The sequence below is a fragment of the Bactrocera oleae genome, chromosome 2 (genome assembly GCF_042242935.1).
Source record: "Bactrocera oleae isolate idBacOlea1 chromosome 2, idBacOlea1, whole genome shotgun sequence".
Taxonomy (NCBI): Eukaryota; Metazoa; Arthropoda; class Insecta; order Diptera; family Tephritidae; genus Bactrocera; species Bactrocera oleae.
In genome coordinates, this window is record NC_091536.1 from 22,543,832 (window position 1) to 22,571,490 (window position 27,659).

Here is a 27,659-nt window from a genome sequence, read left to right on the forward strand (position 1 = left end):
TTAATTGTTTAAATACGTTAATAAATTCAATAACTGGTCATAAGACAGTTCTTGTTAGCCAGTCACTGAACTATCCGTCAGCATATTGAGAAAGCTTCTTACCGGAAGGTTTTATCGCTTTCGTTGAGTTGTTTATGCGCGAAAAAGCTGAATTCATAATTAAAAAGCGAAAGTTTTCCTTCATATGCTTTAGAAAGATTATATTTCAATTTATCTGGCAACTCCTGTTCATATCAGCTCTTCTGTGCTTACTGTTGTTTGACTAACTTCGTCGAGTTCAGTTTTGAACGCTATTCCGAACAATTCAGATTCAATTACAAATTCGTGTAGGTACCATTATCTGTCGACGATTTTCGATGCATATAGTATATATCAAAAATACATTTAGAACTTAATAATAAAAAACCAAATTTGTTTAAATAATGTGAATTGAATATTTTGAAAGTAATAATTGGCGAAATAATAAATAAATAGTTTGCAAATATGTAGAGAGCTCAGTTGCTTAAAGCAACCTAATGACAATTGCATGCGTTTAGTTTAATTGTTTCATAATAAATATAAAATAACTGTAAAGTAGTGAACATTTAATTTACCGTCATGTTTTAATTAGTAACATGATCTGTCTTAATAACTGCATAAGACATATTAATTTAGTTTTAGAAAATTGTGAAAAATCATTGAAATTCAATTCGCGTTTTCAGAAGCTTTATTCCATTCTGCTCGTGAAATATTTTCGCTCCCTCTCCCGCAGCGAGTGCTGTGCGTGTCCTTATATGTATTAGTCACTCTCTGACATTGTATGTTTTTCGCGGTTCGTTAAGTTGTCATGCATACGTAAATAAAAACCCACAGTGAAGCATCAAACTAGACACAATTTGCTAGTGCACAACTAAAAATACATGTCTGAAATCTAACTAGAACAGCAAAATTATACTAATCAGTGAACGTGTTTCTAATGCGCTATATATAATACATACTAATTGTACATATGTAACATATGTATATGCAAACGAGTTGCAAGAACTGCAATATGCAAAATTGTAATGAATTAAAAATAGAAATAAAACAACAAACTTGGCTGGGGTGAAAGTTATGGAATTGGGTTATATACAATATGTATGGATTTATTACAAACACGCACAGCCATTAACTAACTATTAGGAAGACAGGAGAAGTAATAATGTAATAATGTACCAATATCTATAGACTAACAAACCTCTTTTGGCACACTTAATTCTTATAATATCAATGCAAATCCAAGATAATTGTTACCATGTGTTAATCTAAATATGCACGCCAAAATATCGACCAACTGTAGGTCAAAGAAATTAGCACAACGACCCCAATTATGTTGCATTTACCATTTATACAAGTGTTTATGAACAAAGCTTTCATTCATAAAAATTCAAAAAAGTACCTTTGGAAAGAGGCTTCCAACTGTTGTCAACTAATTGAGTGAGCGCCAACTGTTAAAAGCGCATGTCTGCTGTTGTTGTTTATATGAACTTAACGAAACTAACTTTTTATATGGTCACTAGTACGAAATTTGTTCCTTCTTTTTGATAAATATTATAGTAAAGTTGCACAGAAACAAGGCGGATTTGCCAGTCGCTAATTGCTTATGAAATAATAAAAGTTTGTATAGATACGTATATGAACATACAAATCGGTGTTTACGGCCAAACAATTAGGCGTCTTGCTACACAAAATGAGCTAAATAAAAGTACATAAAATTATCTAAATGTTAACCAGCTGTTTAGCCATTGCTTCAAGCACGAACACCTCGAAGTTAGCTGCAAATGATGTTTTCAACGGAATTAGCGCTAATCTAAATGGTAAGCATTATATTTTATGCTCTTGAAAAAATAGTATTATTAATGATATAATCATAAATTGGCAGATGAAAATTTGCACACTGAATTTGCAAATTCTTTGGAGGCAAACACAAATACATTTCAAAGAGAATCGATGACGAAGCAACTAGCTACCAGTTCCCCTACGACAAATGGTGAACGAAACGCCAGCAACATTGTTTTAGCCCCTTTAGCCCCACTAGCTAATAATGATGCATTACCACGGTGTAAAACCGATACGACTGGCATTGAGGCGGATATTTGTAATACAGCGAAAGTGTTGCAAACAAGTAATAGTAATTTTATAACTTTATTGCCAAAGTCAGAGGCTGCAAGCAGTTTGGTCTCAATCAATTCAACAATTGAAGCTTGCAATGAAGCTACTTCAAGGAAGACAGTGGATGATACCAATGGACGTTCAGCGGCGCTGGAACGTGCCTACGTTCATGACGTTTATGAGAATTGCGATGAACCATCCGGTCCTATTCGACCACGAATAGCACAATTTCTAAATAATTTAGATCCTGGTGCCGTGGTGTGTGATGTTGGCTGCGGTAATGGTCGTTACCTTGCTCATGGAAATCGCTCCATTTGTACAGTTGGAGTAGATCGTTGTTATCGATTGAGCAAGGTGGCACGTGAAAAAGGAGGAGAGGTTGGTATTGTTTTTGTGTAGTCAAGCAGTTTTGATATAAAATTAATAATTTTTTTAAGGTTATAATGTGCGATAATTTGGAGTTACCATTTAGAGATAATTCATTTGATGCAGTTCTTTCGTTGGCTGTTGTTCATCATTTTGCTACCACTGAGCGTCGCGTAAACGCTCTACGAGAGCTGGCACGTGTATTGCGTATTGGTGGTCGCGTCATTATAACGGTATGGGCACTTGAACAGAGACACCGTCGTTTTGAGTCGCAAGATGTTCTCATTCCATGGCAGCTGCCGAAAATACGTAATATGAGCTGTTCGGATGAAGAGGATGATGAAAGCTTCCTACCACCTTATCATGCTTACACAGAGGACTCAACAAACTCAAGTCGCTCAGCTGGTGATGGTGATAGCTCAAGTTTATCCTCATCCTCGCCTGGTGAATCCTGCTACAGTTTTGTGCGACGTGCTATTCAAGTAAGATTCATAGCATAGTCGGAGTACTTAAATGGAAACATATTTTGTTACTTTTCAGAAACTTGCTGCTGGTCGCAAGCATCCTTGGTTTTTGGACTCGTGGGCATCGAAAGAAACCAAAAATGACAGTAGTCTTGACTTCGAAGATGTAAAAGATTTGCCAATCGAACTACGACGACTTGAAGACTTTGAAGATTTTCACGATCCACCACTTTCTGCAGGATTGAAATCACGTAGCCTGGGTAGCATTCTTAATCCTCCTCCTCGCCAAATTGTGCGTTCGCGTTCCAGTGTCCCTAGTTTGGGCCGTACTCTCGTTCATTTGGACATGAGTTGCAAATCTGGAATACCTGTATCAACCTATTCAATGCAAAATAGTCAACATTTCCATACCAAGGATATCAATGTAGCACCAGTTATTGTCACCAAAACCAATGAATCTCCCACAAAATCTATGAATGCAGCAATTTTAAAAAATATAAATAGCAGTACTCCACTAGGTCGTCGCCCAAAGCTGATAAAACAAAAACAATCTTTTTGTGATGAAGAATATCAACTGCCAGAAAATTCTTTTCATATAAAAAGTACATATAATAATCATAGTGCCAGTAATAGTTTGTATTTACGTAGTCGCTGCTACTTCAACGGCAATAATATTAACGTTAACTCTCAAACTCTGGGAAAAATGCCTATTATTGATAATTTGCACCAACAATCTCCCCTTACCGCCCGCCAAATAATGCAAGCAAGTATCTTTTTACGCAAACAAAGTTCATTGAATGAAGAACTTATGGCCGTTAACCGATTGCGTGAAAAAGAGGGTGTACGGAAACGCATACAAAAACAGACGTCATTAAATGAAGCATTTCTCTGTCAATCAAGTACGCTTTCAAAAAAATTTCATATAATAAGAGAGAACTTCACAAAGAAAGTGAAGACTTCAACAGGTAGTTTTGAGCGGGTTACAAAAACTGGCTTAAACAAATTAGTGCAGAACTTTTCGTCTTATATAACACCAGGTACGATTAATTCCGATCTGTCGGATAAAGTGATCAATGAGAGTCAAGAAAACAGTACCGAACCGTTACAGTCAAACATTCCAAAATGCAATAAATATCATCATCATCATCATTATCAGTATGTTCAACACCAGCAGTCATTAAACCTGCAAAATTGCCAACGCCAATCACGTGCCTTCATAAACACGCACGAAACAGGTTCACAGGCATCACATTATCAAAAACAAGTGTCGGTCGGTAGTGGAATCAACAAATATGCTGGTCCAGTCACATACTGCAACAATGCTGAGTGTTCTAAATCGGGCTGTTATTGCAGCACATACCACTATGTGGGTTGTAATACCTTTTCCACTACTAACGATGGTAATGAAAATAGGGATGGGGAGTCACGTCGACATTCTAAAGAGTCCGGTTCAGATTCCTCTAAGGACAGCAGCCTACAATCGGATACAAGTATTGAGTCTGAAGATAGTTTTGCCTCAGTTATTTTCATACCGAAGCCAGAACAGCAACAGCAGCAACTTAACTATCATCAAAGCTCAAATTCGAGTTCAAGTAATTCATCGTCCAGCAACAGTGGAGGAGCATGTCGCATTTACGGTAGTTGTTGCCAACACAAAAATGACACGTGTAAAATGCAAAACAATGACAATACTTCGAACTGTTTAACATGTCTAAAGCATGTGCAACAGCCGCACCATCAAAGATTGTCCTCCGTACCCACATCACCTATGGTTTTGGCATGTCCCCCAACACCGGCGCACTCCCCTGCTACTATACAAGCTGTAATAACATCTCCGCCAAGAACAGTTGCAACTGTGACGGCAGCTATGGCAATGCTTACTTCACCTTTAGACAATAAAAATAATAGCTTAGATGAAAATTCAAAAGCGTTATCCAATATTAATGTGGAAAAAATTAAGGATCAATTCGATTTTGATGAGAATCTTATCAAACAGCACGAAAAGGATAATGCTCAACATCAGCAGGAAAATGAAGAAATCAAATGTAAAATAACGCGGCATATCGTAAAGAACTTACCTCCTATACCTAAGTTTCGTAAGCAATCCTTACAATCAATACGTCAAAGTTTTCCAATCGTACGACGGTCATCGGCAACATCTAGTTCATCTATTCCAAATATGCCAAAACTAATGTCTTTAGAACTTTTCAATCCGGCTACTGACGATTTAGACAGCGATTCAAGCGAGGCATCCACTCCAAACTCAATTGATAGTGTTATTAGTACCGGGAAAATTAATTCTACGACAATGAGCATAGAGCAAAGTGAAAATATAAGATTATCTCCCACTTTTGAACAAGATGGCAGCGATGGTTTACTTTTTGAGCGAACTGTTAAGACAAAAAAACAACAACAACATGATGAGCAACTGAAGATTAATAATGATATTCCACACAACATATTTTTAAATGAAGAAGACAGTTGTCTTATGCCTCTGAACAAAGGCAACATTAACCTAAGTACGAATTCACTACATAGGAAAGAACCAGACTTTGTTGGGTTTGCTGAACAGCTAAATATACAGTTGATGCGAAAACTTGAGGACAAAAACGATATTGATGAATGCGGAAGTTTAGAAATCACGAGCGAATCTGCTGATCCTTCAGATGCACCTACTCATGTATCTGCAGAATATTTAAATCGGAAGCGCAGCAATGAGCTGCGAGATTTGTCAGCAATCCGTGAGGAACTTCGAGAACGACGTTTAATGCTTGCAAACCTTTCTACGCAGCCAAGCTTACAACAATCGCCAACTTCTTCTACATCATCTTTATCGTCACAGACACGTAGCTTTACCATTCATGAGGAAAACGAAGAAGAAAGTGATGAACGAAGCTACTCTCTCCAACTCTATGAAAACTGTAAAATATCCAAAATTAATTATAAACGCAATCGCCCATATAATTTGAATCCAGAAACCGCTTATCTGTTGCAAGACGAAGGTGATGTCTTTGATGAAGAAGCAGAAAATGAACTTGGCCTCTTGTCAAAACAACATCATCCGATTGGTCAAGAAATGCTGTATCAACCCAAAGATGAGGTTCAAATATACCCTAAAGTCATAGAAAGAGCACCCGGGTGTGATACTTTAGGATTGGAAATGGCAGCTGAGAAGGAAGGCTACTTCGAAATTAAAGTCGAACATGAAAACAAAGAAACTGAAAAATCTCTCCAAAATCGACAATCAACGGAATCATGGGGCAATTCTAACAGTTCGGCCGGTTCGCTTGAGAGTCCATCTCAAGGTGGTTCGACAACACACCACCGTTATTATCATGTTTTTCGTGAGGGAGAGCTTGATGCATTAATTAATCACCATGTAGCTAGTCTGCATATAGTTTCCTCATATTATGAACGGTCTAGTTGGTGTGTAGTTGCTGAAAAAGTTCAAGTCTGGACAATATAAATAAAATCAAACAATTTCAAATAATATGAAAATAGAAAAGTATAGTAAACAACCCCGTACATGTGTAAAAGGAAATGCACACATTGTAGTTCTAATTGAGCATAAATTCTAATGTTTAATAGGCATATGTATCTCGAACATGCATACACATAAACTTCTGAGCTTACATCGAACGATATAGTCGCAACGAAAATATATATATTAAATAAGTAGGTACTCATAGCTCATCGCTTAACATATACCAATCATAACTATAGATGGTATATGTGCAAATACTGGTGCTTAAGTTAATATTGGTGTTAACGAACTCATAGATATTTTACGTTTAACTCAAATGCAGCTTTTGATTAATGCAACGATTAATAATTAAACTAGAGCAAATTCTTAACGAATATGAAATTGTAAATAAATGTTTCGTAACATCATTAGCTACTACTAGATAAAGAATATAGAATATGGAAAGACGCAGAAGTTACAACTTTTATGAAATCGTGTATATTTGTATATAAATTTGCCTGTTATACGATTCTTTTTAATTGAGATAGGTGTGATAATATTTCACAATAATTTGCAATACGCAGTTGATGTTTAATTTTGTTTACTTCGCTCTAGTTTTTTATTCTACGCATGGGAGACATTGAGAAGAGTGTTGCCAACTTTAAATTTAAAACGCACGATAGTTTATAAAATACCGTTTTTCTAACAGTTTAAATTTGTCTTTATCCAAAGTAAAATAAAAAAAAAAGATTATAATGTATTTAAATTAACTCAAACAAGACTTCGTTTCTCATAACGATTGAATAAGCTTTGTACACTTACAACTAAAGTACTTAAAAATAATATTTTGTTAAATATTTCTAATCTCTGATTTTACTCTGCATAATGTATAAATTGGCTCATCATTTTCAAAAAGCGTTTACCGTCGTTAAGAAAAAAATTGGTGTACCATCCGTTTTATGTTGCTACTAAGTATAAAAGTTTTGTTTACCTAACGATTGTTTGTAAGACCTAAAACTAATCGAGACACATATAGAGTTATATACATATGTACAAGTACATATATATAAATGATTAGAATGACGTAGCGATTTGAAATCCGGGTGAATATCTGTGCGTACGTCTGCCTGTATGTGCAAGCTATAACTTGAGTAAAAATTGAGATATCTTGATGAAGCTTGGTACGCGTATTCCTTGGCACGCAAGGGAGGTTGGTATTGCAGACGTATCACATCGGTCCACTGCCACGCTGTCACTCACAAAGTACAGTTAATAGACAACTTATAAAGTGCTATAATCAGTCGCAAACTAATTCCAAATTCCGCCGACCTTTGGTCGAATTCTTATATTTCAGTAGCTACTTGATCAATTTCGTGTTCATATTGTGCGATCTCACGTCTAAAACTAATAGCAATCGGACAATAACTTTTCAAGTCGCCTGATACCGAATATGTGCACAACAGTGCTTAAGGCACACTATTCACCGGAAATATCGGTCAAACTCTAAGATATGTTATTGACATACGGAGGGAACATATTCCCGAAATTAATGTGCCCTAGTCCCCATATACCCAATATAAAGATTTTCGAACTTACGGTTGACTTTATACCGTCTATATCGGTCAATATGTGAGTTATGGAATATATTATTGTGTATTTCCGAAAATTTGTGTAATTGTTCAACGAATTACCCCAGCTTCCACCTACTTCATATAACGATATTTCGTTATTCTAACAGAATTTTTGCCGCATAAATCGGTCGGTGTTTGAGTTAAATTCATAAACTTGCGTCGAAATATGTTCTCGAGTATACTTGAGTAATTTCAACAATTAATGCAATCATTTCCGATTTTCTAGCTAACTTTAAAGCTGATATATTGGTTTCCCATTCCATCTTACCTTAAACAATTTGGTGGTTCAAAATTTATGATATTTTAGTGAAATTAAGTGGTCATGTTTCCTTCAACTAAATTGGATTTAAGGCTGAGTACGCATAAATTTGGTCTAGATGGCAGTCTAAACGTCATATTGGCATACGTATACGAATGATGAATGTTTAACTTTCACGGAACATTTTTATTATTTACTTTAAGGTGTTGCCAATTCGGTTATAACCGAAATTAGCTCTTTCTTATTGTTTCTGTAAAGGAATGAAGGAAATTGGATATTAACAATTAAGATGGCGGTTTCGAAAAGTATTATATGTGATGCTCAAATCACTTATTTGGCAACTTTTATTTGTGACTCAATATGTTTGGTGTACTCATTAGAGCGACATACTTACATGGTTAAATTGTGTACGCTGATCTTAGAGATTAATATTTGAAACTCGTGATTTAGTTATTACTTGAAAATGTAAATCAGAATATTGTTGCGTACAGTGATATTTATTTAGAACCAATAACATATATCTTAATATTGTTTAGGATTATAATAATTAGTTTTTTAATATTTATATATTATATTAAGATATACGTATGACAATGGTTCAGATCATAAATACATTTATCGTATTGATTTAATAGAGAATAGTGTAAAAAATTAAGTAATAGTACAATGATAACTAAATTACAATACCACATTTTGATTAAAACCATGTACTCAAAAACTGAATATATATAATATTATCTAAAACTTTTCCGAATAAAATTCTTCTTAAATCAAGTGTTTGTTTTTTGTTTTTAAATATTTTACTTACTTAACTTATGTGATCTAGCGATTATTTCACCCTTAATTGAAAAACACTCGTATGGAGGCTGATATCATCCGTATTATACAGGTCGGTTGAAAAGAACACATGCAAAGTTACTAGTCATTCTGTCAAATAATTCCTTGTTTACAAGACATTTGAAGTTGACGTGTCAGGTTATTTTTTTAACGTGGAAACAATTTAATTTCGCGCAGTGATTAGACTCTTTGTTTTGAAAGATTAAAAAACAAAGGAGATTTTTGAACAATTGTTAGAAGTATATAAAAAGTCCTCAACTTCAAATCGCACCGTTGAATTTAGAGCTGGTGAATTAAAACGTGGTCGTACTAGCCTTGATTGAGTAAGTTCATAATAGTGCTAGTGAAGATCCAAGTTTGACTAAGCGTGAAACTGCTACTGTCATAGGCATCTCAGATGAACGAATACTTCATATTTTACATGAAGAATTACATATGAGAAAGCTGTTTGGTTTGTTAGTGTCGCATACGTTAACAATTTAACAAAAACTGAATTGAAAACAACTTTCTCAGCATCATTTGGAGCTTTTTAAGCAGAATAAGACCGATTCCTTGCATCGTTTTATAGTTATGCATGAGACTTGGATCTACCACCATGACCCTAAATTGAAATAAAGAACGTTTACAGTGAACTGAAGCTGGTTGTTCAGCTCCAAAGCAGGTGAAGTCACAACGATCAGCAAAGAAGGCTATGGTATCAGTATTTTGGGATGCAAAAAGAATTTTGTTGATTGATTATCTACAGAAAGGTAAAACAATCAACTCTGAATATTATTACAGCCATTTATTGTTGTAGCAATGACAAAATTTAACGTTTTAAAGTACGAATTGCTTGAGCATCCACCGTATGTCCAGATTTGGCTCCTAGCGTTTACTACCTCTTCAGAAACCTGAAGCAATTTCCTCGTGGAAAGCGTTTTTCGTCGAATGAAGAAGCTATTAGGGTCGTATAGGGATTGCATAAAATTATTGGAGGATCATTGGAATAAGTGTATTGAAGTTAAGGGAGATTATATTGAAAAAGATATATATTTCTTACCAAAAATAGTATGTTTTCATTTCGAGCGCAGAAAGTTTTCAACCAACCTGTACATAGCTTGGAGATGACCTACGATTGTTGCTAAAAGTTGTTTTTTCCCTTTTACTTGTGACAAACGTGCATGACAGGATACGTATGATAAAATGATAACTGTTTAAGTATTTGGCATGGCTTTTGTAAGTTAAAATTTTAGATTATTTCGTATAAAAGTTTAATATCTGAGCATAGATTATTAGAAATAAGAAAGAGTAAAACATAATTATATATTTATAATAATGTACATGTTTTAATTTATTTAATATATTTTAAATTATAGTTATTATAGTTTTAATTTTCAACGAATTTGCGGCTTTTATTAGCAGTTAATACAACCATATTTTTTTTTATAATATATTTCAATTTCTGTTTTCGACTTCGACTGTAGATGTAGTTTTTAGCTGTTGACTGCATGTAAAATACTACAAGTTATTCAACGCTTACTTAGTGCTTAAATATCTTAAATTTAATTAGTTGAGCTAATAACCTACTTATTGAAGTTTCACAACTTTGTTTCCCCGTCTTGCTTTTCACGAATTGAAATTTTACTTTAATACTGTCAACAATGTTTATAATACTTAGGTATTAATGATTGCTGTTGTAAATACATTTATTTACTTAACTTAATTATCATATTTTATTCTTTAAAAAATAAAGCTTCACATGGTAATGGGAATAAACGATGGGTAAGGAAATGCTCTTTCGTAACGTGTGGCGAATTACAATGCAGTCACGTTTTTCCCATGGCCTGCAGTAGCAGCAGAAAAGAGAAATGGCACGTGAAAATGGATTTACTAAGCCGATAGGAGCCTGCCGCTGACATTATTGCCGATGCAGAATACTCTCCTGCAAGGGATAAATTAATTAGAGAAACTTCGATGATATTAATAAAAAGTTGATGAACATACGTATGTATTTGTGAATTAAATGAACGCTAAATATTGCTATGTACAATGCTTTCAATACATAAGTTATGTAGTTCTCAACTCTTACCACTAAGCACGTGAAGGTCAACGGTTACGGCAGCACTATTCGATGGCTCACAAGTGTAGGTGTCCGAATCCTGCTTCCGAACGCATGGTATTATTAACGAGCCGATCTGTGATGTATAAGTCAATAAAAACATTGTAGGTATATTCGGAGCGAAAACATCATCTACTTACCGTATTACTACTGCTGTCAGCATTACCGAATATCGTACGATCGATTTCTGTGTACCAACCCTGTTCGTTGTCATTTGTGATTTGTGTTTTGCCGCGAAACCAGATAATGTATGTTGGTGGTTCAAGCGTATCACGAACAATGCAATGCAATGCCACTCTGCTGCCCGTCTTCACGAAACGATTCCGATCGCCGATAAGTTCAGTGTGCGGTACTAGTGGTATGAAACCAATAATTCAATTTATATATATGTACATATTAATTAATACAATACAATAAATATATTATAAAAATTTTGTTCATATAATTTGTGAGTAATGTCATTAATGTACATATTAATTAATACAATACAATAAATATATTATAAAAATTTTGTTCATATAATTTGTGAGTAATGTCATTAATCAATCGAGATAATCGTTTGTTACATCTAATCATGTCACGAAAGTGTTGTACCGACTCCGACAGTGTTTGTTATGCGTTATTCACGTCACTAACTGAACAGTGCTATTTCCTGTGAGAAATCAAGATAAATCCTGGGTTCCACATACAAGTAAATGTTGTCTAACGTGGGCTAGACTGCTATAAAACTGGTTTAAACAAAAACCCAGAAATATACCATTTGCTGTAGCAATGATTTGTACCAAACTAAAGGATAAAGTAAGCGATTGTGATTTTTGTTCGACTCAAACAAAAGGCATTATAACTAAGTCCAAACACACTATCCGGTATCCAAACTTGTCTTTGGTCAACAGACCCATCCTACATAGTGCCGAACTGCCAGTGTCAAAGCCTTCAAATCGATCAGTATCCAAATTATGAACCGTCAACTTCAAAAGTACAGCACTTATTGACACAAAGTGATTTAAACGATTTAGTACGTGATTTGAATCTGCCTGAAGTTTGGCGGTATAACGTATCATAGATTAAATGACTGGAATTAGCTTTCTTGGAAAATTACAAAGACTTAAAAAATGAACTTACAATGTCATATAAAGATTTGGGGTGTAATATGTCCTTAAAAATACATATGTTGCACTCTCATCTGGATTTCTTTCCGGCAAATTTGAGTGCTGTGAGTGACGAACAAGGCAAAAGGTTCCATCAGTACATTTCTTAAATGGTGAAGCGCTATCAAGGGAACTAGAGCGCAGGAATGCTAACAGATTATTGAGGGATACTTAAGAAGACCTTCCAGCAGCCAAACTTTCAAGGAAATCATAAGTATTATTTTCTATATTAAGAAATAATTTTCTCATCTTCATGTGACAAAAAAAGTTAAAATTTTATTAAGTAGTGTTATACTTTTGAATTAACTAAATAAATGGAACTTAGCCGCTTATATGTTGGCTGGATGAAAAACCGATAAAAGTGAATAACACACAAATATATTGTATCTGATACTTAGTTTAATTCTGATACTCCACCATCAAATACCATGAAGAAGGTTTACTTGGCTAGCGTAATTACAAACTCATCTATTTTGACTTACCCACCACTCCTAAATAGATTTTAGCGCTCATTTTCGGTTCGGTGGGCACTTGGCATTCATACCAGCCTTCATCGCTTTCCTGTACGTATTTGATTTGCAGCGACCAAGTGCTATCGCTCTGGCCTTGAAAAATAGATTGAAAGCGCTGGTCAGAAATGAAAGTTGCTTGGTCGACGGAGAGAATATGTCCATCGCGAAGGCGTAACCATGAAATTGGTTTATTCAAAATGCGCGGAATCTGTTGATGAATGAAAATTAATGTAACTTTTCAACATATTTTTAAAGAGAACTTATTAAAATTATCACTCTAAGTACCCCATGTTATTATGCAAAAACATAGGTTAAGGCCATTTTGCGACGTGAGGGTATTTAATACCATGACGAATATATATTTTGTTTTTTCGCAACTCCTTTCAAAATCCTTCAAGTGATTCTTTGGGGTTTTGCGCAAAGCGTGCATGGGGTGTCATTTTGTTTGCGGTATATTAGCTACTAATATTTACTATCTATTGTATATATACTTATCTATTTGTTCATATTGAAATGACTATTTAAAAAAAATTTTTTTTAGGCTTAGCCTATGTCGCACTTACAGATTACCCCCATTGTCCTGGAGTTTTGTTGATTCATTATTGTTCAAAACACCAAAAATTGTGAAAAAATAGGCAGCAAGTGTTTCATAACTGTTAACCACTTACGTTGCATGGCAAATAGGCGTGATTTCCCAATTGAACGGTAATGTTTTTTGTTGTCACAGAAAAGTTTGGGCGGCGTCTGTTTTGTTGGTAGGCGGCGATATAAAGTTGGTCGTCTGGGGTTTCCGAAGTCATGCTTGATGTTAGTGCTTTTAAAGAAGGTGTTGCCGATGAATACGCTGTGAATTCGTCTATAGCAAATGGCGATAGTGGTGGTATAAATGTAGGTAACGAAAAACCTTTCAAAAGGACGTCAGATGCTGATAAAGGCTGTTTTGTTGCTACAGTTGATGGCAATGAAATTGGAGTTGATTGCTTGGCTACAGATGGTGTTGAAGATGGTAGTTCATAAACAGATTTTGCTAAATCTTTAGTTATTGCCGCAGTTAATATTGACTGAGTTGTTGTTGTATTTTGTGGAAAAGCAGTTTTCGCAGTTGTGGACAATGAATCTAACACTGATATTTTAGTTTCTGTTAAAGGTTTCGCTGCATCCTGTGATTTAGCCATCGTTGAATCTGAGAAACCAATGAATACACGAAAGATTTAAATATTGTAATTAAATTCAGAATATTTTCAAAAAATAATGATTTTCAGTTGCTTTCGAATAGCGCTACTCAGAAAGTGTATCATTTAATATATGTACTACTACTATTTAATAATATGTAATAGCTTCACACCATTATCTGTTGCCAGACTTATAATAAAATTGTTCAGGTCTTATGTTATAGATATTAAGTAAAAATCAATGAAAAAACATCAGAAGCCAAATTAACGATTTTATGACTCTTTTTCTCTTTTTATGCACATAACCAAGTTCTGCTTTGAAGCTTTCATTGCTTGCGGAATATTAGGTAAAGTAAAAACTGCTTACGGGAATTAAAATTTGGCTCTATGGAAAGTGAGCTTCAATGTAATTTAGTTTTAAAAATATAAAAGTTTATTAAAAATTCGGTGAAGTAGTTTATTAGACGTGTAATTACTCGTAAGGTTGAGGCGTGGGCGTTTTTCAAACATTTTAAAATCCAAGCTTTGGCGGCCCACAGTGTTAAGTCTAGCTTAATACGCGATTAAGTTATAGTTTTTTTCATCGAATAAAATCTGCTCAGAGAACCAAAGAGCACATGTACAATACATCTCCGTTAGACGTTTTAGCCAGTTTCTTATCTCAGTTGTGTTGAGCACCTTGTTGGTATCCGATAAATGGTGGGACCTACACCTTTTACAAGGTCAGAGCAACTAATTTATTACACTCTTATCAACATGCTGTCTAGGTATGTAAAAGTGTTAATATATATATTGAATTCAACTTGTGGACCAATAAAAATAGAATAAAAGCAAACGTTTTTATATGAAACTATAAATAAACTGTATGCATGTATCAAGCAATAAAAAACCTTTAATAGTTGCTGGCAAACAATTAGCTAAAAATATGTAAACATTTTATGAATCTATTTACTTACTCGATTCCAATAGTGCGGAAAACAAAATGAATGCTAATAAATATTTCCATGTTACAAAAACTATTTTGCATGAATTCATATTCTTGTTAATCTGATGATGGTTAGTGAAATTGCAGTTACTATTAAAGTCATTGACCGCTTGTATATTGTCCGTGTTTTCGATGGCAGTGGACCCAATGTAGTAACTGAAATTCTTGCTGGTGCAAGGTAAGTTGTTGTCCTTCATATTTCTTGGTCTCTGCATTTTTTCCATGGTTAGAGTTGAGATTTTTGTAAACTTGTAGACCACAATTGCCAGTCCCCCTTTGTGTTCCCCTTGACATATATTCGCGCTGTGAATTTGTGATGTTTATTAACGGCTATGGTAAATAAAAATAAATAAATATATGTATAAAGTTAAATCCTGACTGTTCCTAATATTTGCTGTATTTTTTATTATACCAGTCGTTATTTTGTATTCAGTATTGTTGGTATTTACTATATTGTAATTTAAAATATCGAGCTGTCTACGAATATTGCGGTATTATTTCGAACATGAGACAGTTAGTTTAGACTACAATATTTTAAACTTGATAAAGAAATTAGCGTAGCAAAATAACAAAGCTTTTACGAAATCGTATTTTCGGCTCGATATAAGAATTATTAATTCCGACGTTTACAAATCTATCTATTCGTATAGTGAAAATATCTGGTTTTCTAAAATTTTACTTACGCGAAATGTGTCACTGAGTGTGCAAAAAACTACATGTTGCTGGTCGTATTCATAATTTATCATACCTCAAAAATTTAAAGAGAGCTTTCACAGTTCACAGGCGTACCTCTAATATTTTTTATAAAGAATGTTTTGCAAAGTTTGTCAAGTTAACAACTTTTTTTTTTATTTTTGTTTCAAATTAGCAGTTACTTTAATGTGCTCTTATAGGACTCCAAAAATGCTAACAAGCAAATTGTCACCATTTCTTTATATTTGAATGCTTGTATTTCCAATATACACATTAGCACCACTGGTGGGCTGCTGTGCACGTTATAAGAGGGTAATAAAGGTAATAAATAGCTTTTTGTTGGCAACATATGTTTGGGCGATTTGTATGTACGCTAATAGCAAGAAAACACATTTAAAGAGTACTAAGAGAATAAAAATCACAATTTTTGAACACCTTTTGCAGTTTTTCTGCCTCATCTTGCTTTAATCTCATCTCAACAACTGTCAATATTGGTATAGAGTTGTCATTTTTAAAACTTAATTCACAATTTTATTGTTTGTTATGCTAGGTTAAAGAGTCACTATTAAAACCGCATCAGATGTCTTCAACGCAGTGTAAGAGCATTTTCGCTAATACCGATTAAATGCAGTTGCTATTAGCGATGTAGAGATGCTGTGACGCCATTTTGCTCCATTTGACAGATATCTTAATTTCTTATATTTCACTGCGTTTCGTTTCTCATTCATGGTATTTCATCTTGACAAACACTTCTTTAGTGCGCATGTCCGTTTCAAATAGTTCTAATATTCGTCAACGTTTATTAATCCTTATTATTCCCTAAATTATAGATTTAAATATTCAGCACACTGCATGGGGCCTACCAGACAGCATTATGAGAATGCCCTTTGATCGGTATTTCAAGAAGCTAGAAATCGCAGTCGATCGACCTTATATCGTGTGAGATGGCGACATCTTGTTGAGATCTTAAGCTTCAGTGTGGAGAAATCAAGTTAAATTTAGGTGTTAAATATTAGCATTCATTTTTTTTTACACACAGTGAAAAAGAAATTGATTAGTCAAAACAAAACTATTCTGTTCAGAGTAGATATTCCTTTATGAATATGATCCGTTTCGTTAGAGCAAACAGCTGGTAAATGCGCCTGGCGAATTAACCCTGCTAAATATAATAAATACGACGACTGTGGCGTCGTTACGGTATTACAGTCAATACAAGTTTAAAATCTTTTTTAAAATTAGTTGTTTTGTAATTTTTTTTGATATGTGGTACATATTTTATATTAGCTGTACATCCTTGCGTTAACAATATATTAAAACAATTAAAATGATGTGGACGATGTTCATCTCTCTGTCCATAAACGGAGACACACCACAATCTTATGACTAGTCCAGGTACATCGCTTTGCAAATCAGCAGTTGGTCTAAATATTATATAATGTTTTCTTCATCATATATTACTAAAGAACATGTTTTTTTTAAATTACTTTATGTATTGAATCTGCTATTGTTTATAGCGTAACAATATGTAAAAAAATCTTAAACCTTTTTAAAACTAAACAAGCTGAAGGTTGTGGTTGGGCCTTTTTACTAATACGTTGCTCATTTTAAGGCTGTTGCCTTAAGCTGCTGGGAGTTTAAGCTCGTATTACTCTCTGCTGTCCTCTACTTACTTCTTTACCATAGGAATAGCAAGATCTTTGTGTATGTTTTTATTTCGAATGTACCATGATGAACCCGTTATCGCTCTAAGAATTTTAGACTGGAATGTGTGTATTATGTCAATGTTAGTTGCACAGGTTGTTGTTGTTGTAACGACAGAATTCTGCCGAGTTAACAGTCCTTGACGGGATAATTGATCCGCGTCCATTCCGGTTATATAGAACAGACTGTAGTGGGGACGGTTAGTAGTTAGTTGCACAGATCGTACTACACAGTTGTATACCATACATCCACATCTTTGGAACCATCATTCCTTATTGGAAATTTGGCTAGACCTCTACGAAAATAGCCTACTTTATTAGAATTCGGCACAACATCCTAATTTGCCCTGAAGTTATTTTATAACCAGCTATCAGCAATATTAGTTAATTTTAGTAAATTGTCATGTGTTCCCAAATTGTTTCAACAACATTATACCTACAACAGAACAGCCAGTAGGCAACGTCGGAGGTCGCATAAAGTATATATTTAGCCAGTATTCCATCTGTCTGTCTGTCCTTTTGTCTTAGTTTTTGAGATATCTTTTTATCAATTTTTGAACACGTCTTTTTTTCGAAATAGCCGATATCGGATCACTATAGCATATACATTGCTGTCATACAAACTGACCGATTAAAACCAAGCTCTTGTATAGACAACTTTTCTATTTGAAAAAATATCTTTACGAAATTCGGCGTAGATTATTTTCCAAGGTAACGCTCTTCGAAAAATTTATTCAGATTGAACCACTATAGCCCATATCTTTTTTTTTTTTTTTAACTAAGCTTCGGTTCTTTAAATCAAACAACGTAGCTAGATAGAACTAGCAAAACGTTTTCCGTCTGCAAAATATTGGTCGGTAAAAGTTTCAGATTTGATTCTATATGTAGTTGCTATAAAAAAGGCACTTGTGAAGGTTGTCATATCTTGCAGTATTTTCAAATCCCTACCCCTCAGTTCTTGAAACGTAATATATTGTAAAAAATGTATTTAGCTCAATATAATCCGCACTTCCGAAATTATAGCAAAATTATTGTTAGTTAAATAAATGGTCTCTCAATTGTTTGATCTCTTTTGTGGGAAGCATTTACTTACTAGGGTTGTATCTGAAACAATTTATACCTGACAATATTATATACCCACCGCACTCTCAAAACATACAAGTATACTCGAAATACCTGTATATACTTGTAGAACAGAAGAGAAGACCAGAAGAAGTTTGTAAGGCGCCATTGCTATAGAGAAAACTGTATAGAAAAATCTTTAGGCCATGTTATTAATACAAAGCTTAGACTGTAACGTTCAGTAATTCCAACGGTTTATATTTTAGTTTTGTGTAAGATTTTCTAGCCTAAATTAGAACATGCTTTGTTACTTTTCGCACATAAATAAATAAATAAATTACATGTATTTTAACCTAAACTTAATTAATAATCGATCGTGATGCTTGTATGCGACAAGTAAAATAGCTTGCATGGTTTATATAAGAATATATGTATTTTCTTTCACAATCACGGCGTTTTGCAGCACATTCACATATTCCAGGTTCTAAACTTCATTACACTCAAGAAACAGTTGATGACAATCATAGCCGGAGCGTCCTCTGCGTCCCGCATCGTATAAATGTTCGAATTTACCATCGCTGGTGCGATCCAGGAAGTAGCTAGTAGCATAACTGAAAATTAAATTACTTCGTTGATTACTTCCAACGTTTGCCAATCGCAGCAATACTTACGATCCCAGTTGGCAGAAGATGCTGGCGCCTCCAATTTCGCGAACACATTCTGAGTTTGCTTCACACATATAGCGTTGCATACATTTGTCGTCCGCATTGCGGTAAGTACGCACATAACTTTTCAAAAGTGAGAGACCGGCGACTGTGGCATCACTTACCGAGTCCCGTTTGCCCATCGAGCGAGCGGACAACGACCGATGAGAGAATGATGTCTTCAGTGCATCTAGCAGATTCATCACGATTTGAATGAACTGCGTGAGCCGTAGTGCAAAGGTAGACAGAGAAGCAATTATATAAACAGAGAATAAAGAAAAGACAAAGTTTTTTTGTTTTTATTATTAAACTACTCAAGAACATAGGTATAAATGAAGTTTTATAAATATTTATAAATGTGTGCGTGTGCTATATAGATGTGTAAGCTCGCCAAAGTGTGCATAGGTAACTAAGGTACTTAGGTAGATTATAATGGAGAAGTTATGTATTTTTAGTTGGTTTTTTGCATGTGAGTACTAACATGTGTTCGGTGTAATGTTTATATTGTTATTGTTGTAAAGTGTATATTGTAAACATTTCACTATCTTCTGTAGGTAAAAGCATTACGTTTGTCTACATACTATTTTTCCATTAATTATATTTTTAATAGTTTGTTTATTTTTTAATTTATAAATTACGAATTCATCAAAATGTTCTTTTACCTCTCCAGCTTGTTTCGCCATCGAATTCACTTGATCGGGATCTTTGGTACCAAGCACTGATGACAGCACAGCAGCTAAGATGTTCTGTTGCAAGCGAGAAACCACACAAAACCAATAATTCCATACACCATTCAGTTTGACATATTTTTCAATATTTTATGTATCGATTTGTATTATACAAGAACAACAAAAATAATGGTAAAACAAAAAGAATAGGATTTTGGATTAGAAATATTTATGAAAACAGATTCTAGTCAGTGGAAATAGAGAATTTATTGAAAACAGAGTAAAGTACGTACATGTACATATGCAATTATTTCGATTTTGTAGTTTTTCTGTAGCGAAATGGCACTAGTTATAATACTCTCGCAACATGTTGCTACAAAATATCTAAACTCAACACAGTTATAGTTATTTATATATCAATGATCAGGATAACGAACGAGTTGAATTCTGGCACTGTTTGTCAGTGCGTGCAAGCGATAACTTGGATAAAACTTAAGATATCTAGTTGAAACTTGGTACAAATGTTCCTTGGTATCTTGAATTCATTTGCAACATGTTTTTTATACACTTGCAGCATGTTGCTAAAAAGTATAATAGTTTTGTTCACCTTACGGTTAATTTAAGCGAAACCCTATATCTCAACCAAATTTGATACGTACTCGTATTATTGTTCTGAAATTTCTACATTACAGTAAAAAAAATTGTAAACTCCATCTGATTCTGTCACTTCCTAGTATACAAATAAAGAGCCAATCAATATGTCCGGATAAAATATTGCACGAATAGTGCCCCTGAGGTTTGCCAGCTTATGACCAAAAATGGTCCAAAAGTATTGAAGCCTCGAAATACTCAGATAGCATACTTTTCTGTTAATTATATGCAATAATGCCAAAAATAGTTAAAATCAGATCAATACAACCCCATCTCCCATATACCTAATATAAGATTTTCAAACTTTGGCTTTATATCGGTCAATATGTAAGATATCTTAGCAAAATTAACTCAAACTATAATATTGTATATACTATAGTTTAATGCCGAAAATATGTGATATGGTCCATGAATTATTCCAACAAATTTTATGACGAATATGTCGGTCAGTGTATGTGTTATGCATATTTATAAAATTGATTGAAAGTATGTTCTCGAGTGTACTTTAGTAATGTCAAAAGTTTGTGCAATCAGCAAACTGTACCCTATATAGTGATTTTTGACTTCCCAACTGACTTTAAACAGTTCAGGTTTGTCAAAATGTGTGATATTTTAGTGAAATTAAAGGGACAAGCTTTCTTAAAAATTATGTGGTTTAGCGCTGAACATAAATTGAATTGGTTTAGATCGTGTTTTAAACCTCACATCCCTAATGTAACAAATTCTGTTCCTTTGGTTGACGTTTGGCGCATCACGTCATTATAACATATTAAATTTAGCCTTATCGTTTGTGTTTATGCCTGATATGTCTTATTTGAGAATATTTTTAATATAATTTTCGCTGCCGGGAAGTAAAATATATTTACGTATATAAAACAAATTTAGTCTATGACCCATAATCTAAGTTAATAAGGATCAAATTTCATTGGTATACATTCACTATTTTCGCGTACACTGCATGTTGAATAGTTTCGAAGACACTCGGTGGTATTTCAAGGCTTTGAACCTAGCAAGTTGCGAGAGTATAAAAGGTTCGGTTATAACCGAAATTAGCACTTTCTTACTTGGTTTTGTTTATGTTTGCGTCTATTTCAAATATAGAACTATTGGTGTGTTTGTATGTACAGTTATATAGTACATATGTATTTTAAAATTTCTGTTAAAATCTTGAAGTTTCATACTGCACTAAATATCCACAAAAGATATTCTATATACATAGTAAATAAATCGTTTGGTAAAATTAAACATACACCTCAAAATATTTGCAGAAATAAAAAAAAGTGTATGCACAATTTCCACTTAAAAACATAAACTAACCATTGCCCCTGTTAAACTATATTCTTATATTATATATTACATTGTTGAGTGGTAAGCATGTAAAAGCAGTACTTTTTAGTTTTATCTAAGAAATTATTTACACTAAATAATAATATGCTAGGGGATTGTATAAAGTGCACTTCAAGTTTCTACTATGCAAAATGTGATATGATTTCAAAAATTGCTTCTTACCTGCATTGGTGAGCCGCCGTTATCAACCTTATCAATGCCGTCGCTTGGAGCACCACCACCCAACAGTGTGTTAATGATTTTTAGACCTTAAGGTTAAGAATTGAATGTAAGTATTAAATAAGCAATTTTTGCCTCTTTTTTTTTGCACTCACCCATCGATATTACATTGGCCCATGGTGAGCCTCCAAAACCGACAGAATTATCGATATCGTCAGATTTGGAGGGCACGTTCGCTGCTCCATTGAAGAACATCGTTAAAACAGTCGACAACATATTGGACCACGAAAATCCGGTAGGAGTCTCGCTTAATTGGTTCATCACATCGCCGTCATCTTCTACATCATCTAAAGCCACTTTTTTCGAAGCATTAGGTTTCACCGCATATTTGCGGCCCGTTGATTCCGCTGTTGGTTGATAAACAGGTGACTGGTGCACTTTCTGCAGACGTTGACGTTGGTAAACTTCATTTTGTGGATAAGCATAAGAGAGGAGCAGGCAGTTGGTAGAAACTATCAAAAGTAGCAAGTAAGAGTAAAGCTTGCGTTGGTTAAGCATGCTGTAGGGAGAAAAATAAAATGGATTACAATAAAAAAACACAGCAAATGCAGTTGAAAAGAAAACGGTCTATATTAACGCCCATTTTGTGTAAAGAAAGAAAAATACGGAAAGTATGTCACAAAAGTCTATTGTTTAATCTCAAAATGTCAACAAGTAGCTACAATGTGCATGATGAGGAGAATATTCTATGTCTACATGATATTCTTATATGCATTTTCGAATGCTGGGCAATACATATGTATGTATACTTGTATTTATGCGTTAACAATATTTTTACAGTTTTTGATATGCTTATTACGCGCCCATTGATATGCAACAGGTGTGCTGTAACTGTCATGCAATGCGACTTTTTCAACTTACATTTACTGAAATCGTTGGCGCAAAGCAAAAAGGAATTGAACATAAAAGAAAAGGCAAATTTGCAATCTTCAGACGAGCTCACTTCAATTTGACTACAAGTATTATCTTTAATGAAGCAATCATTCTCTCCAACGAGAAAACAACGCTACTTAATAGAAGAGCATACTATACTCATGAAATGCGAGATAATTAACTATAAGAAAGATCAAATAACGGCACAAACCAATCTCTTCGAATACATATGTACGCTGAAGTGCTGATTCTTGTTTGAGGCACGCTGATATCTCACGTTCGTTCATTAACAATTAACTGTGTTTACCGCTTTTCTCAACAGATGTTTTCAATTTATGCGGACCACTGAATATACCCAGCATACTCTCCCTGCCTGCCTGTTTATTTCACATAACTAGCTCAGTAAATATGTATACTCAGGTATGCATTTTCACTAAAGTTCATTTGTATGTGCATAACATACACTTGTAGCGAAGCTTCGGCTGCCAAGTAAGTCTTGCAGGTTGAAAAGAGAAATGCAACTAGCATTACTATTGTCTTCGCATAGCGGTACTTGTACACCTTGTTGTTGTTATTGCTGCTTCCGCTTGATTTTCTGGTTCTATTCTCCTGTTAGCACTACGATAATTGAAACGAGCCGTTTCTAGTGACACAAATCGCATGTTTTAGACTACCGCGGCTGTTCGCCATGCAAGCATAAGTTGACATGAGAAACGCGTCAGCACGTTCGTCGTACACCATAAGCAAATTAAGAAGAATTTGTGAATTATGAAAGTTGAATTTTTTATTGCCAGTGTCAATCAATAAATAACGAAGTTGATTAATCTATACTTTCTACGATGTACGTACATATACATATGTATTCTATATTACCATTGTGTCAGTAATGTGTAAATAATCAACCTCAAAACCGTGAAAAACATAATGGACACATAAGTATATATGTATGTATCATGTACCAACAAGTAACGGAAAATTTTTTCTTATATGCACATGAAATATGTCTGTATGTGTTCTTTTGGTTTGCAATTTTGAATCATTTGTATCCGATATAATTAATAATTAATGCTAATAAGTGGAGCCCCGGCAGAGAAAGTGAAATTGTCGCGATAAATAAATTTTTTTGATTTCCAAGATTTTCAAGTTAATTGTTAATTTAGTTAAGTTGTAGTACACACTTACATTTGTAGCATTAATTTTTTTGTGAAGATCAGGCGAAGATGAAAATAGAAGACACGTTTGCTTTTTCACTTTCATCAAGTCGATATATAAAATCAGAGAAAAAATATTGGAAGCCGCAATATGAACAGATAAAGGGAGAAAAGTGTAAGTAGAAAAGGCGGAGAAAAAAGTAAAAGTTTATTGACCGCAAATGTTGTGCATCACTTTCGTCGCTTTTTCAATTACTCGCCGGGCTAACATATAAAAAAGAGAAATCATTGGCTTATATGCAGTGGTTGTTGGTGGATTCAGGCAATAGTAAGTTGTTGGTTATTTCATTTGCATATACTCATAAGTAGGAGTAAGAAAGACTAGACTCCTCCCCCCCCCGAAGGATCACAAACATATTAATATTGATCCGAATCAAAAATGGAACTGTGTTAACTTTTTAAGACTTGCGTTGAATTTTTATTAGATTTGGGTTCAATTATTTTGATATTTTTAAAACGGCATTATGATGTATAAATAATTTTAATTTGATATAACGTTAAATATATTTCCTTAAAAGAAAATGTAAAACAATTTTGTTTTGTTTTGTTTTTGTCACCAACAATACACAAAGCGGTGTTATGTTATATGCGTTAAGCGTTCATAACGTACCATCTATTTTATATAATAATTAATGTGTGGACTGCATTTCATTTGCGTCTCACGTTTTAGTCAAATTGTGTACAACTATGCACTTTGATAGGTTTTAAAAATAAATGCGACGTAATTACGAAAACTAAATAATTTATTTTGGCTTTGAGTGATGCAATGCGGTTTATGCAGGTAACAACCATAGACAACTAGCCTTAAACTAAGCAATATTTTAATTTTTGTTTAATACATTAGAATATTTTTTTCACAAACCGTAACGGCACAGTGTAATAACTATATATGTATGTATGTGTAAGATAATGGCGCCAAAGTAACTGTATAAAATAGTTGCTAATTTTCTTCAGTAATTATTTTCACATATGAATATGTATCTACATACATAAGCACTTAGAAACTGTGCTACATTTTCTATAACCATTTGAGTATACGTTTATGGTTGATCTGTTTTTCTATATGTTGTAGAGGTAAAATAAAACAAAACAAAAATTCGATATAAATGCAAGGCTGGAATGTATGTACAATATCTACAGTATGTATACCTACTGGTACTGCGCTTTTAAGCATAACAAAAAAGCAGAGTGTGTCAAGTCAACAGTAAAACTTTCTCCACTCAAGCAAAAGCCGAATGCCAGCCAATCAACAAATGGAAACACAAAAACTACAACAATATAAAAACGGTATGTGCATATACATATTTACATATACATATACATATGTATGTATGTATGCAAGACTACACATGTAAACGTTTGTGCACCTGAATTCGCCTGGGTCAACTGCTTCGATATATAAAATATGTAATAATTATTACAATAAAGTCTTAGCATTTCATAAGCAAAACAAAACTATATTGGTTTATCTTTGAACTTGACTGCGATAATTGCACGTTATTGCACACAAATATAAACACATATGCCGTTGTATCTATTCAGATAAAATCATTTAAATGCTTTTTATTTTGTAAATTTATAATAAAAATTATAAGAAACTGAGGTGCTGCAGTGCATAATAGTCTATATAGCACAGCCGTACATATAAATTTAATTATATTACGGTTGTTATATTTTAGACAACTTCTTCGTTGCGGTTTCCCATAACAAACAGCTAACTTGTTCGTATCTATATTTTTTTTACAATTGTTGTTAGCAACAGCAAACATTATCTTTTATCTTTATCTTTTTGTATATTAACGATTTTATTCTTCAGGTTCTGTTATGACTGGCGTTTTGACCTACTTCACAAAGTACATATATTCGAGTGTGTGAACTCGAACATGCACGAAAACGTGAGCATACAATGTTTTGGTGTAAATTAGTCCTAATTCGCTAGAAAGTATTGTACATTCACATGTATGAAGTTAAGGCCGCCGTTCGCCATCCTATTTCGAACGAATAAGAAATTTGCATATCTTCTTTCACTCATACAGTTTCATTCATTGGTTAATGTACCTTATGGTTTGCTCAACTGAAATTTGTTAGCTTTATTATGTTTAGCAAGTAAAAAAACTTTCTAATTTTTACTTAAAATATTATATTGCAGTGCTTTTTTCGCTTACTAGTTTTTTTTAAAATTATTTCAACCCAATTAATTTAGCACATTTTTGCATGTTAATATGCATCGAAACATCTTAGAAAATTAAAAACTCCTATACTAAGAAAATAAAGGCGTTATCGATTAAAATCTCTTTTATTGTTTCCGTTAATAATAATTATTTAGCGCGAATTCATAATGCTGTGTTCTTTGTAAAAATATTATATCTGATTAAAATAATATGTACCACAGCTCTTTAAAAATGATAATGAACTAATAGCTGAAATGTACTAAGCGCTTAAAATGTATTCACGTTCGATATTCACTGGTTTTATGTTATATATTTATAATACATATATTTTAATTTTATATATTTAATTATATGTCCTCAAAAGGCAAGCCTACGCGCTAACATACAAATTTACTCAAGCCTTTCGCAGATCGCTATCATAAAAACTCACCTGATACCAGTTGCTGATTTTCTGCTTCGCAATTCGCTTGTATTCTACAGAACTGTGTAGTTAACTATTCCTCGTAACCGCGGACTCAATTCCTGCTGCCTCAATCACAACAATATTTGCTATTTAGATTTTTTTTTATTCAACTGCAACACTCTACGTTAACTTTTGTAATTTATATTTTCACCGCACTATTGTTAATTTTGTGATTTGTTAGGAAATTGCCGACACCTGCATACACAGTACGATTTTCTTTAACTATAAGAAAAGTATTCTTGTTCCAGTTTGCTAACTTTTCACAAACCACAGTTTGGTTTCGTGCTTTTAGTGCTTTCTATGGTAATTGTATTTTCGTGCTGTCGCTGTAAGCGATTTCTTTCGTCTGAAACAGCGATCGCCTTGAACTTGGGTTTATATAGTCTGACCCACATTCCAACGCTGTAGGAGCGATTAAACCAACTACCAGTTGAGAGTTGCCGAAGAAATTTAGAAGCAACAAGTTGCAGCAGTAGTTGTTGCCACTATTGCTGTTGAAGCTACACATGCTTACAGTGAAGGTTGCTGTTGCAGCGTATCAATGTTGAAGCTAGAGCTGTTTTAGCGCATGCGTGCATGGTTTTTAGAAATGTTAGTTTCGTTTTCAACGTCGCTGCTTTGTAACTGTACGACTTGTATGAGCGCTAATTAAAATTTGAGAGTGCTAAAGACCGCAAAAGAGTATACACAATCGTAATCTACCAACAATTACACACAAACGTAAAGTTAGCGGAAAATCATAATTAAAGAAAGCAACTCTTACATTGCTTCAATGGCTATTATCAAACTTGTATTTCAACAAACGCAATTAATATTAATTCACCTACTTATC

The 27,659-nt window shown here is 33.9% G+C and overlaps 3 protein-coding genes across 6 annotated transcripts; 1 reads left to right on the forward strand and 2 right to left on the reverse strand.

Moving 5' to 3' along the window:
• Positions 1-287: 287 nt before the first annotated feature.
• Positions 288-7,072, forward strand: fid (fire dancer). 2 transcript variants are annotated; one of them, XM_014239507.3, is made up of 5 exons: positions 288-326; positions 1,576-1,835; positions 1,901-2,508; positions 2,568-2,978; positions 3,037-7,072. In XM_014239507.3, the coding sequence occupies exons 2-5, from the start codon at positions 1,742-1,744 to the stop codon at positions 6,424-6,426; spliced, it is 4,503 nt and encodes a 1,500-aa protein (XP_014094982.3). In that variant the 5' UTR covers positions 288-326; positions 1,576-1,741; the 3' UTR covers positions 6,427-7,072. The 2 variants fall into 2 exon arrangements, with proteins under 2 accessions (XP_014094982.3, XP_069968017.1); XM_070111916.1 differs by lacking the exon at positions 288-326 and having other exon boundaries at positions 452-1,835.
• Positions 7,073-8,823: 1,751 nt separating this feature from the next.
• dpr17 (defective proboscis extension response 17) lies at positions 8,824-16,423 on the reverse strand. Of its 2 annotated transcripts, none has more exons than XM_036377616.2 (7): positions 16,194-16,423; positions 15,037-15,395; positions 13,577-14,091; positions 12,879-13,116; positions 11,389-11,600; positions 11,219-11,324; positions 8,824-11,071 (listed from the first exon to the last, which is right to left on the reverse strand). In XM_036377616.2, the coding sequence occupies exons 2-7, from the start codon at positions 15,287-15,289 to the stop codon at positions 10,956-10,958; spliced, it is 1,440 nt and encodes a 479-aa protein (XP_036233509.2). In that variant the 5' UTR covers positions 15,290-15,395; positions 16,194-16,423; the 3' UTR covers positions 8,824-10,955. The 2 variants fall into 2 exon arrangements, with proteins under 2 accessions (XP_036233509.2, XP_036233510.2); XM_036377617.2 differs by having other exon boundaries at positions 15,749-16,423.
• A 2,396-nt stretch (positions 16,424-18,819) lies between these two features.
• On the reverse strand, positions 18,820-27,197 carry LOC106620866 (uncharacterized). Of its 2 annotated transcripts, XM_014239508.3 has the most exons (6): positions 26,795-27,197; positions 22,205-22,608; positions 22,053-22,138; positions 19,887-19,970; positions 19,192-19,442; positions 18,820-19,131 (listed from the first exon to the last, which is right to left on the reverse strand). In XM_014239508.3, exons 2-6 carry the CDS (start codon positions 22,605-22,607, stop codon positions 19,005-19,007), a joined length of 951 nt encoding a protein of 316 aa, XP_014094983.3. In that variant the 5' UTR covers position 22,608; positions 26,795-27,197; the 3' UTR covers positions 18,820-19,004. The 2 variants fall into 2 exon arrangements, with proteins under 2 accessions (XP_014094983.3, XP_014094984.3); XM_014239509.3 differs by lacking the exon at positions 19,887-19,970 and having other exon boundaries at positions 26,795-27,196.
• Between the last annotated feature and the right edge of the window lie 462 nt (positions 27,198-27,659).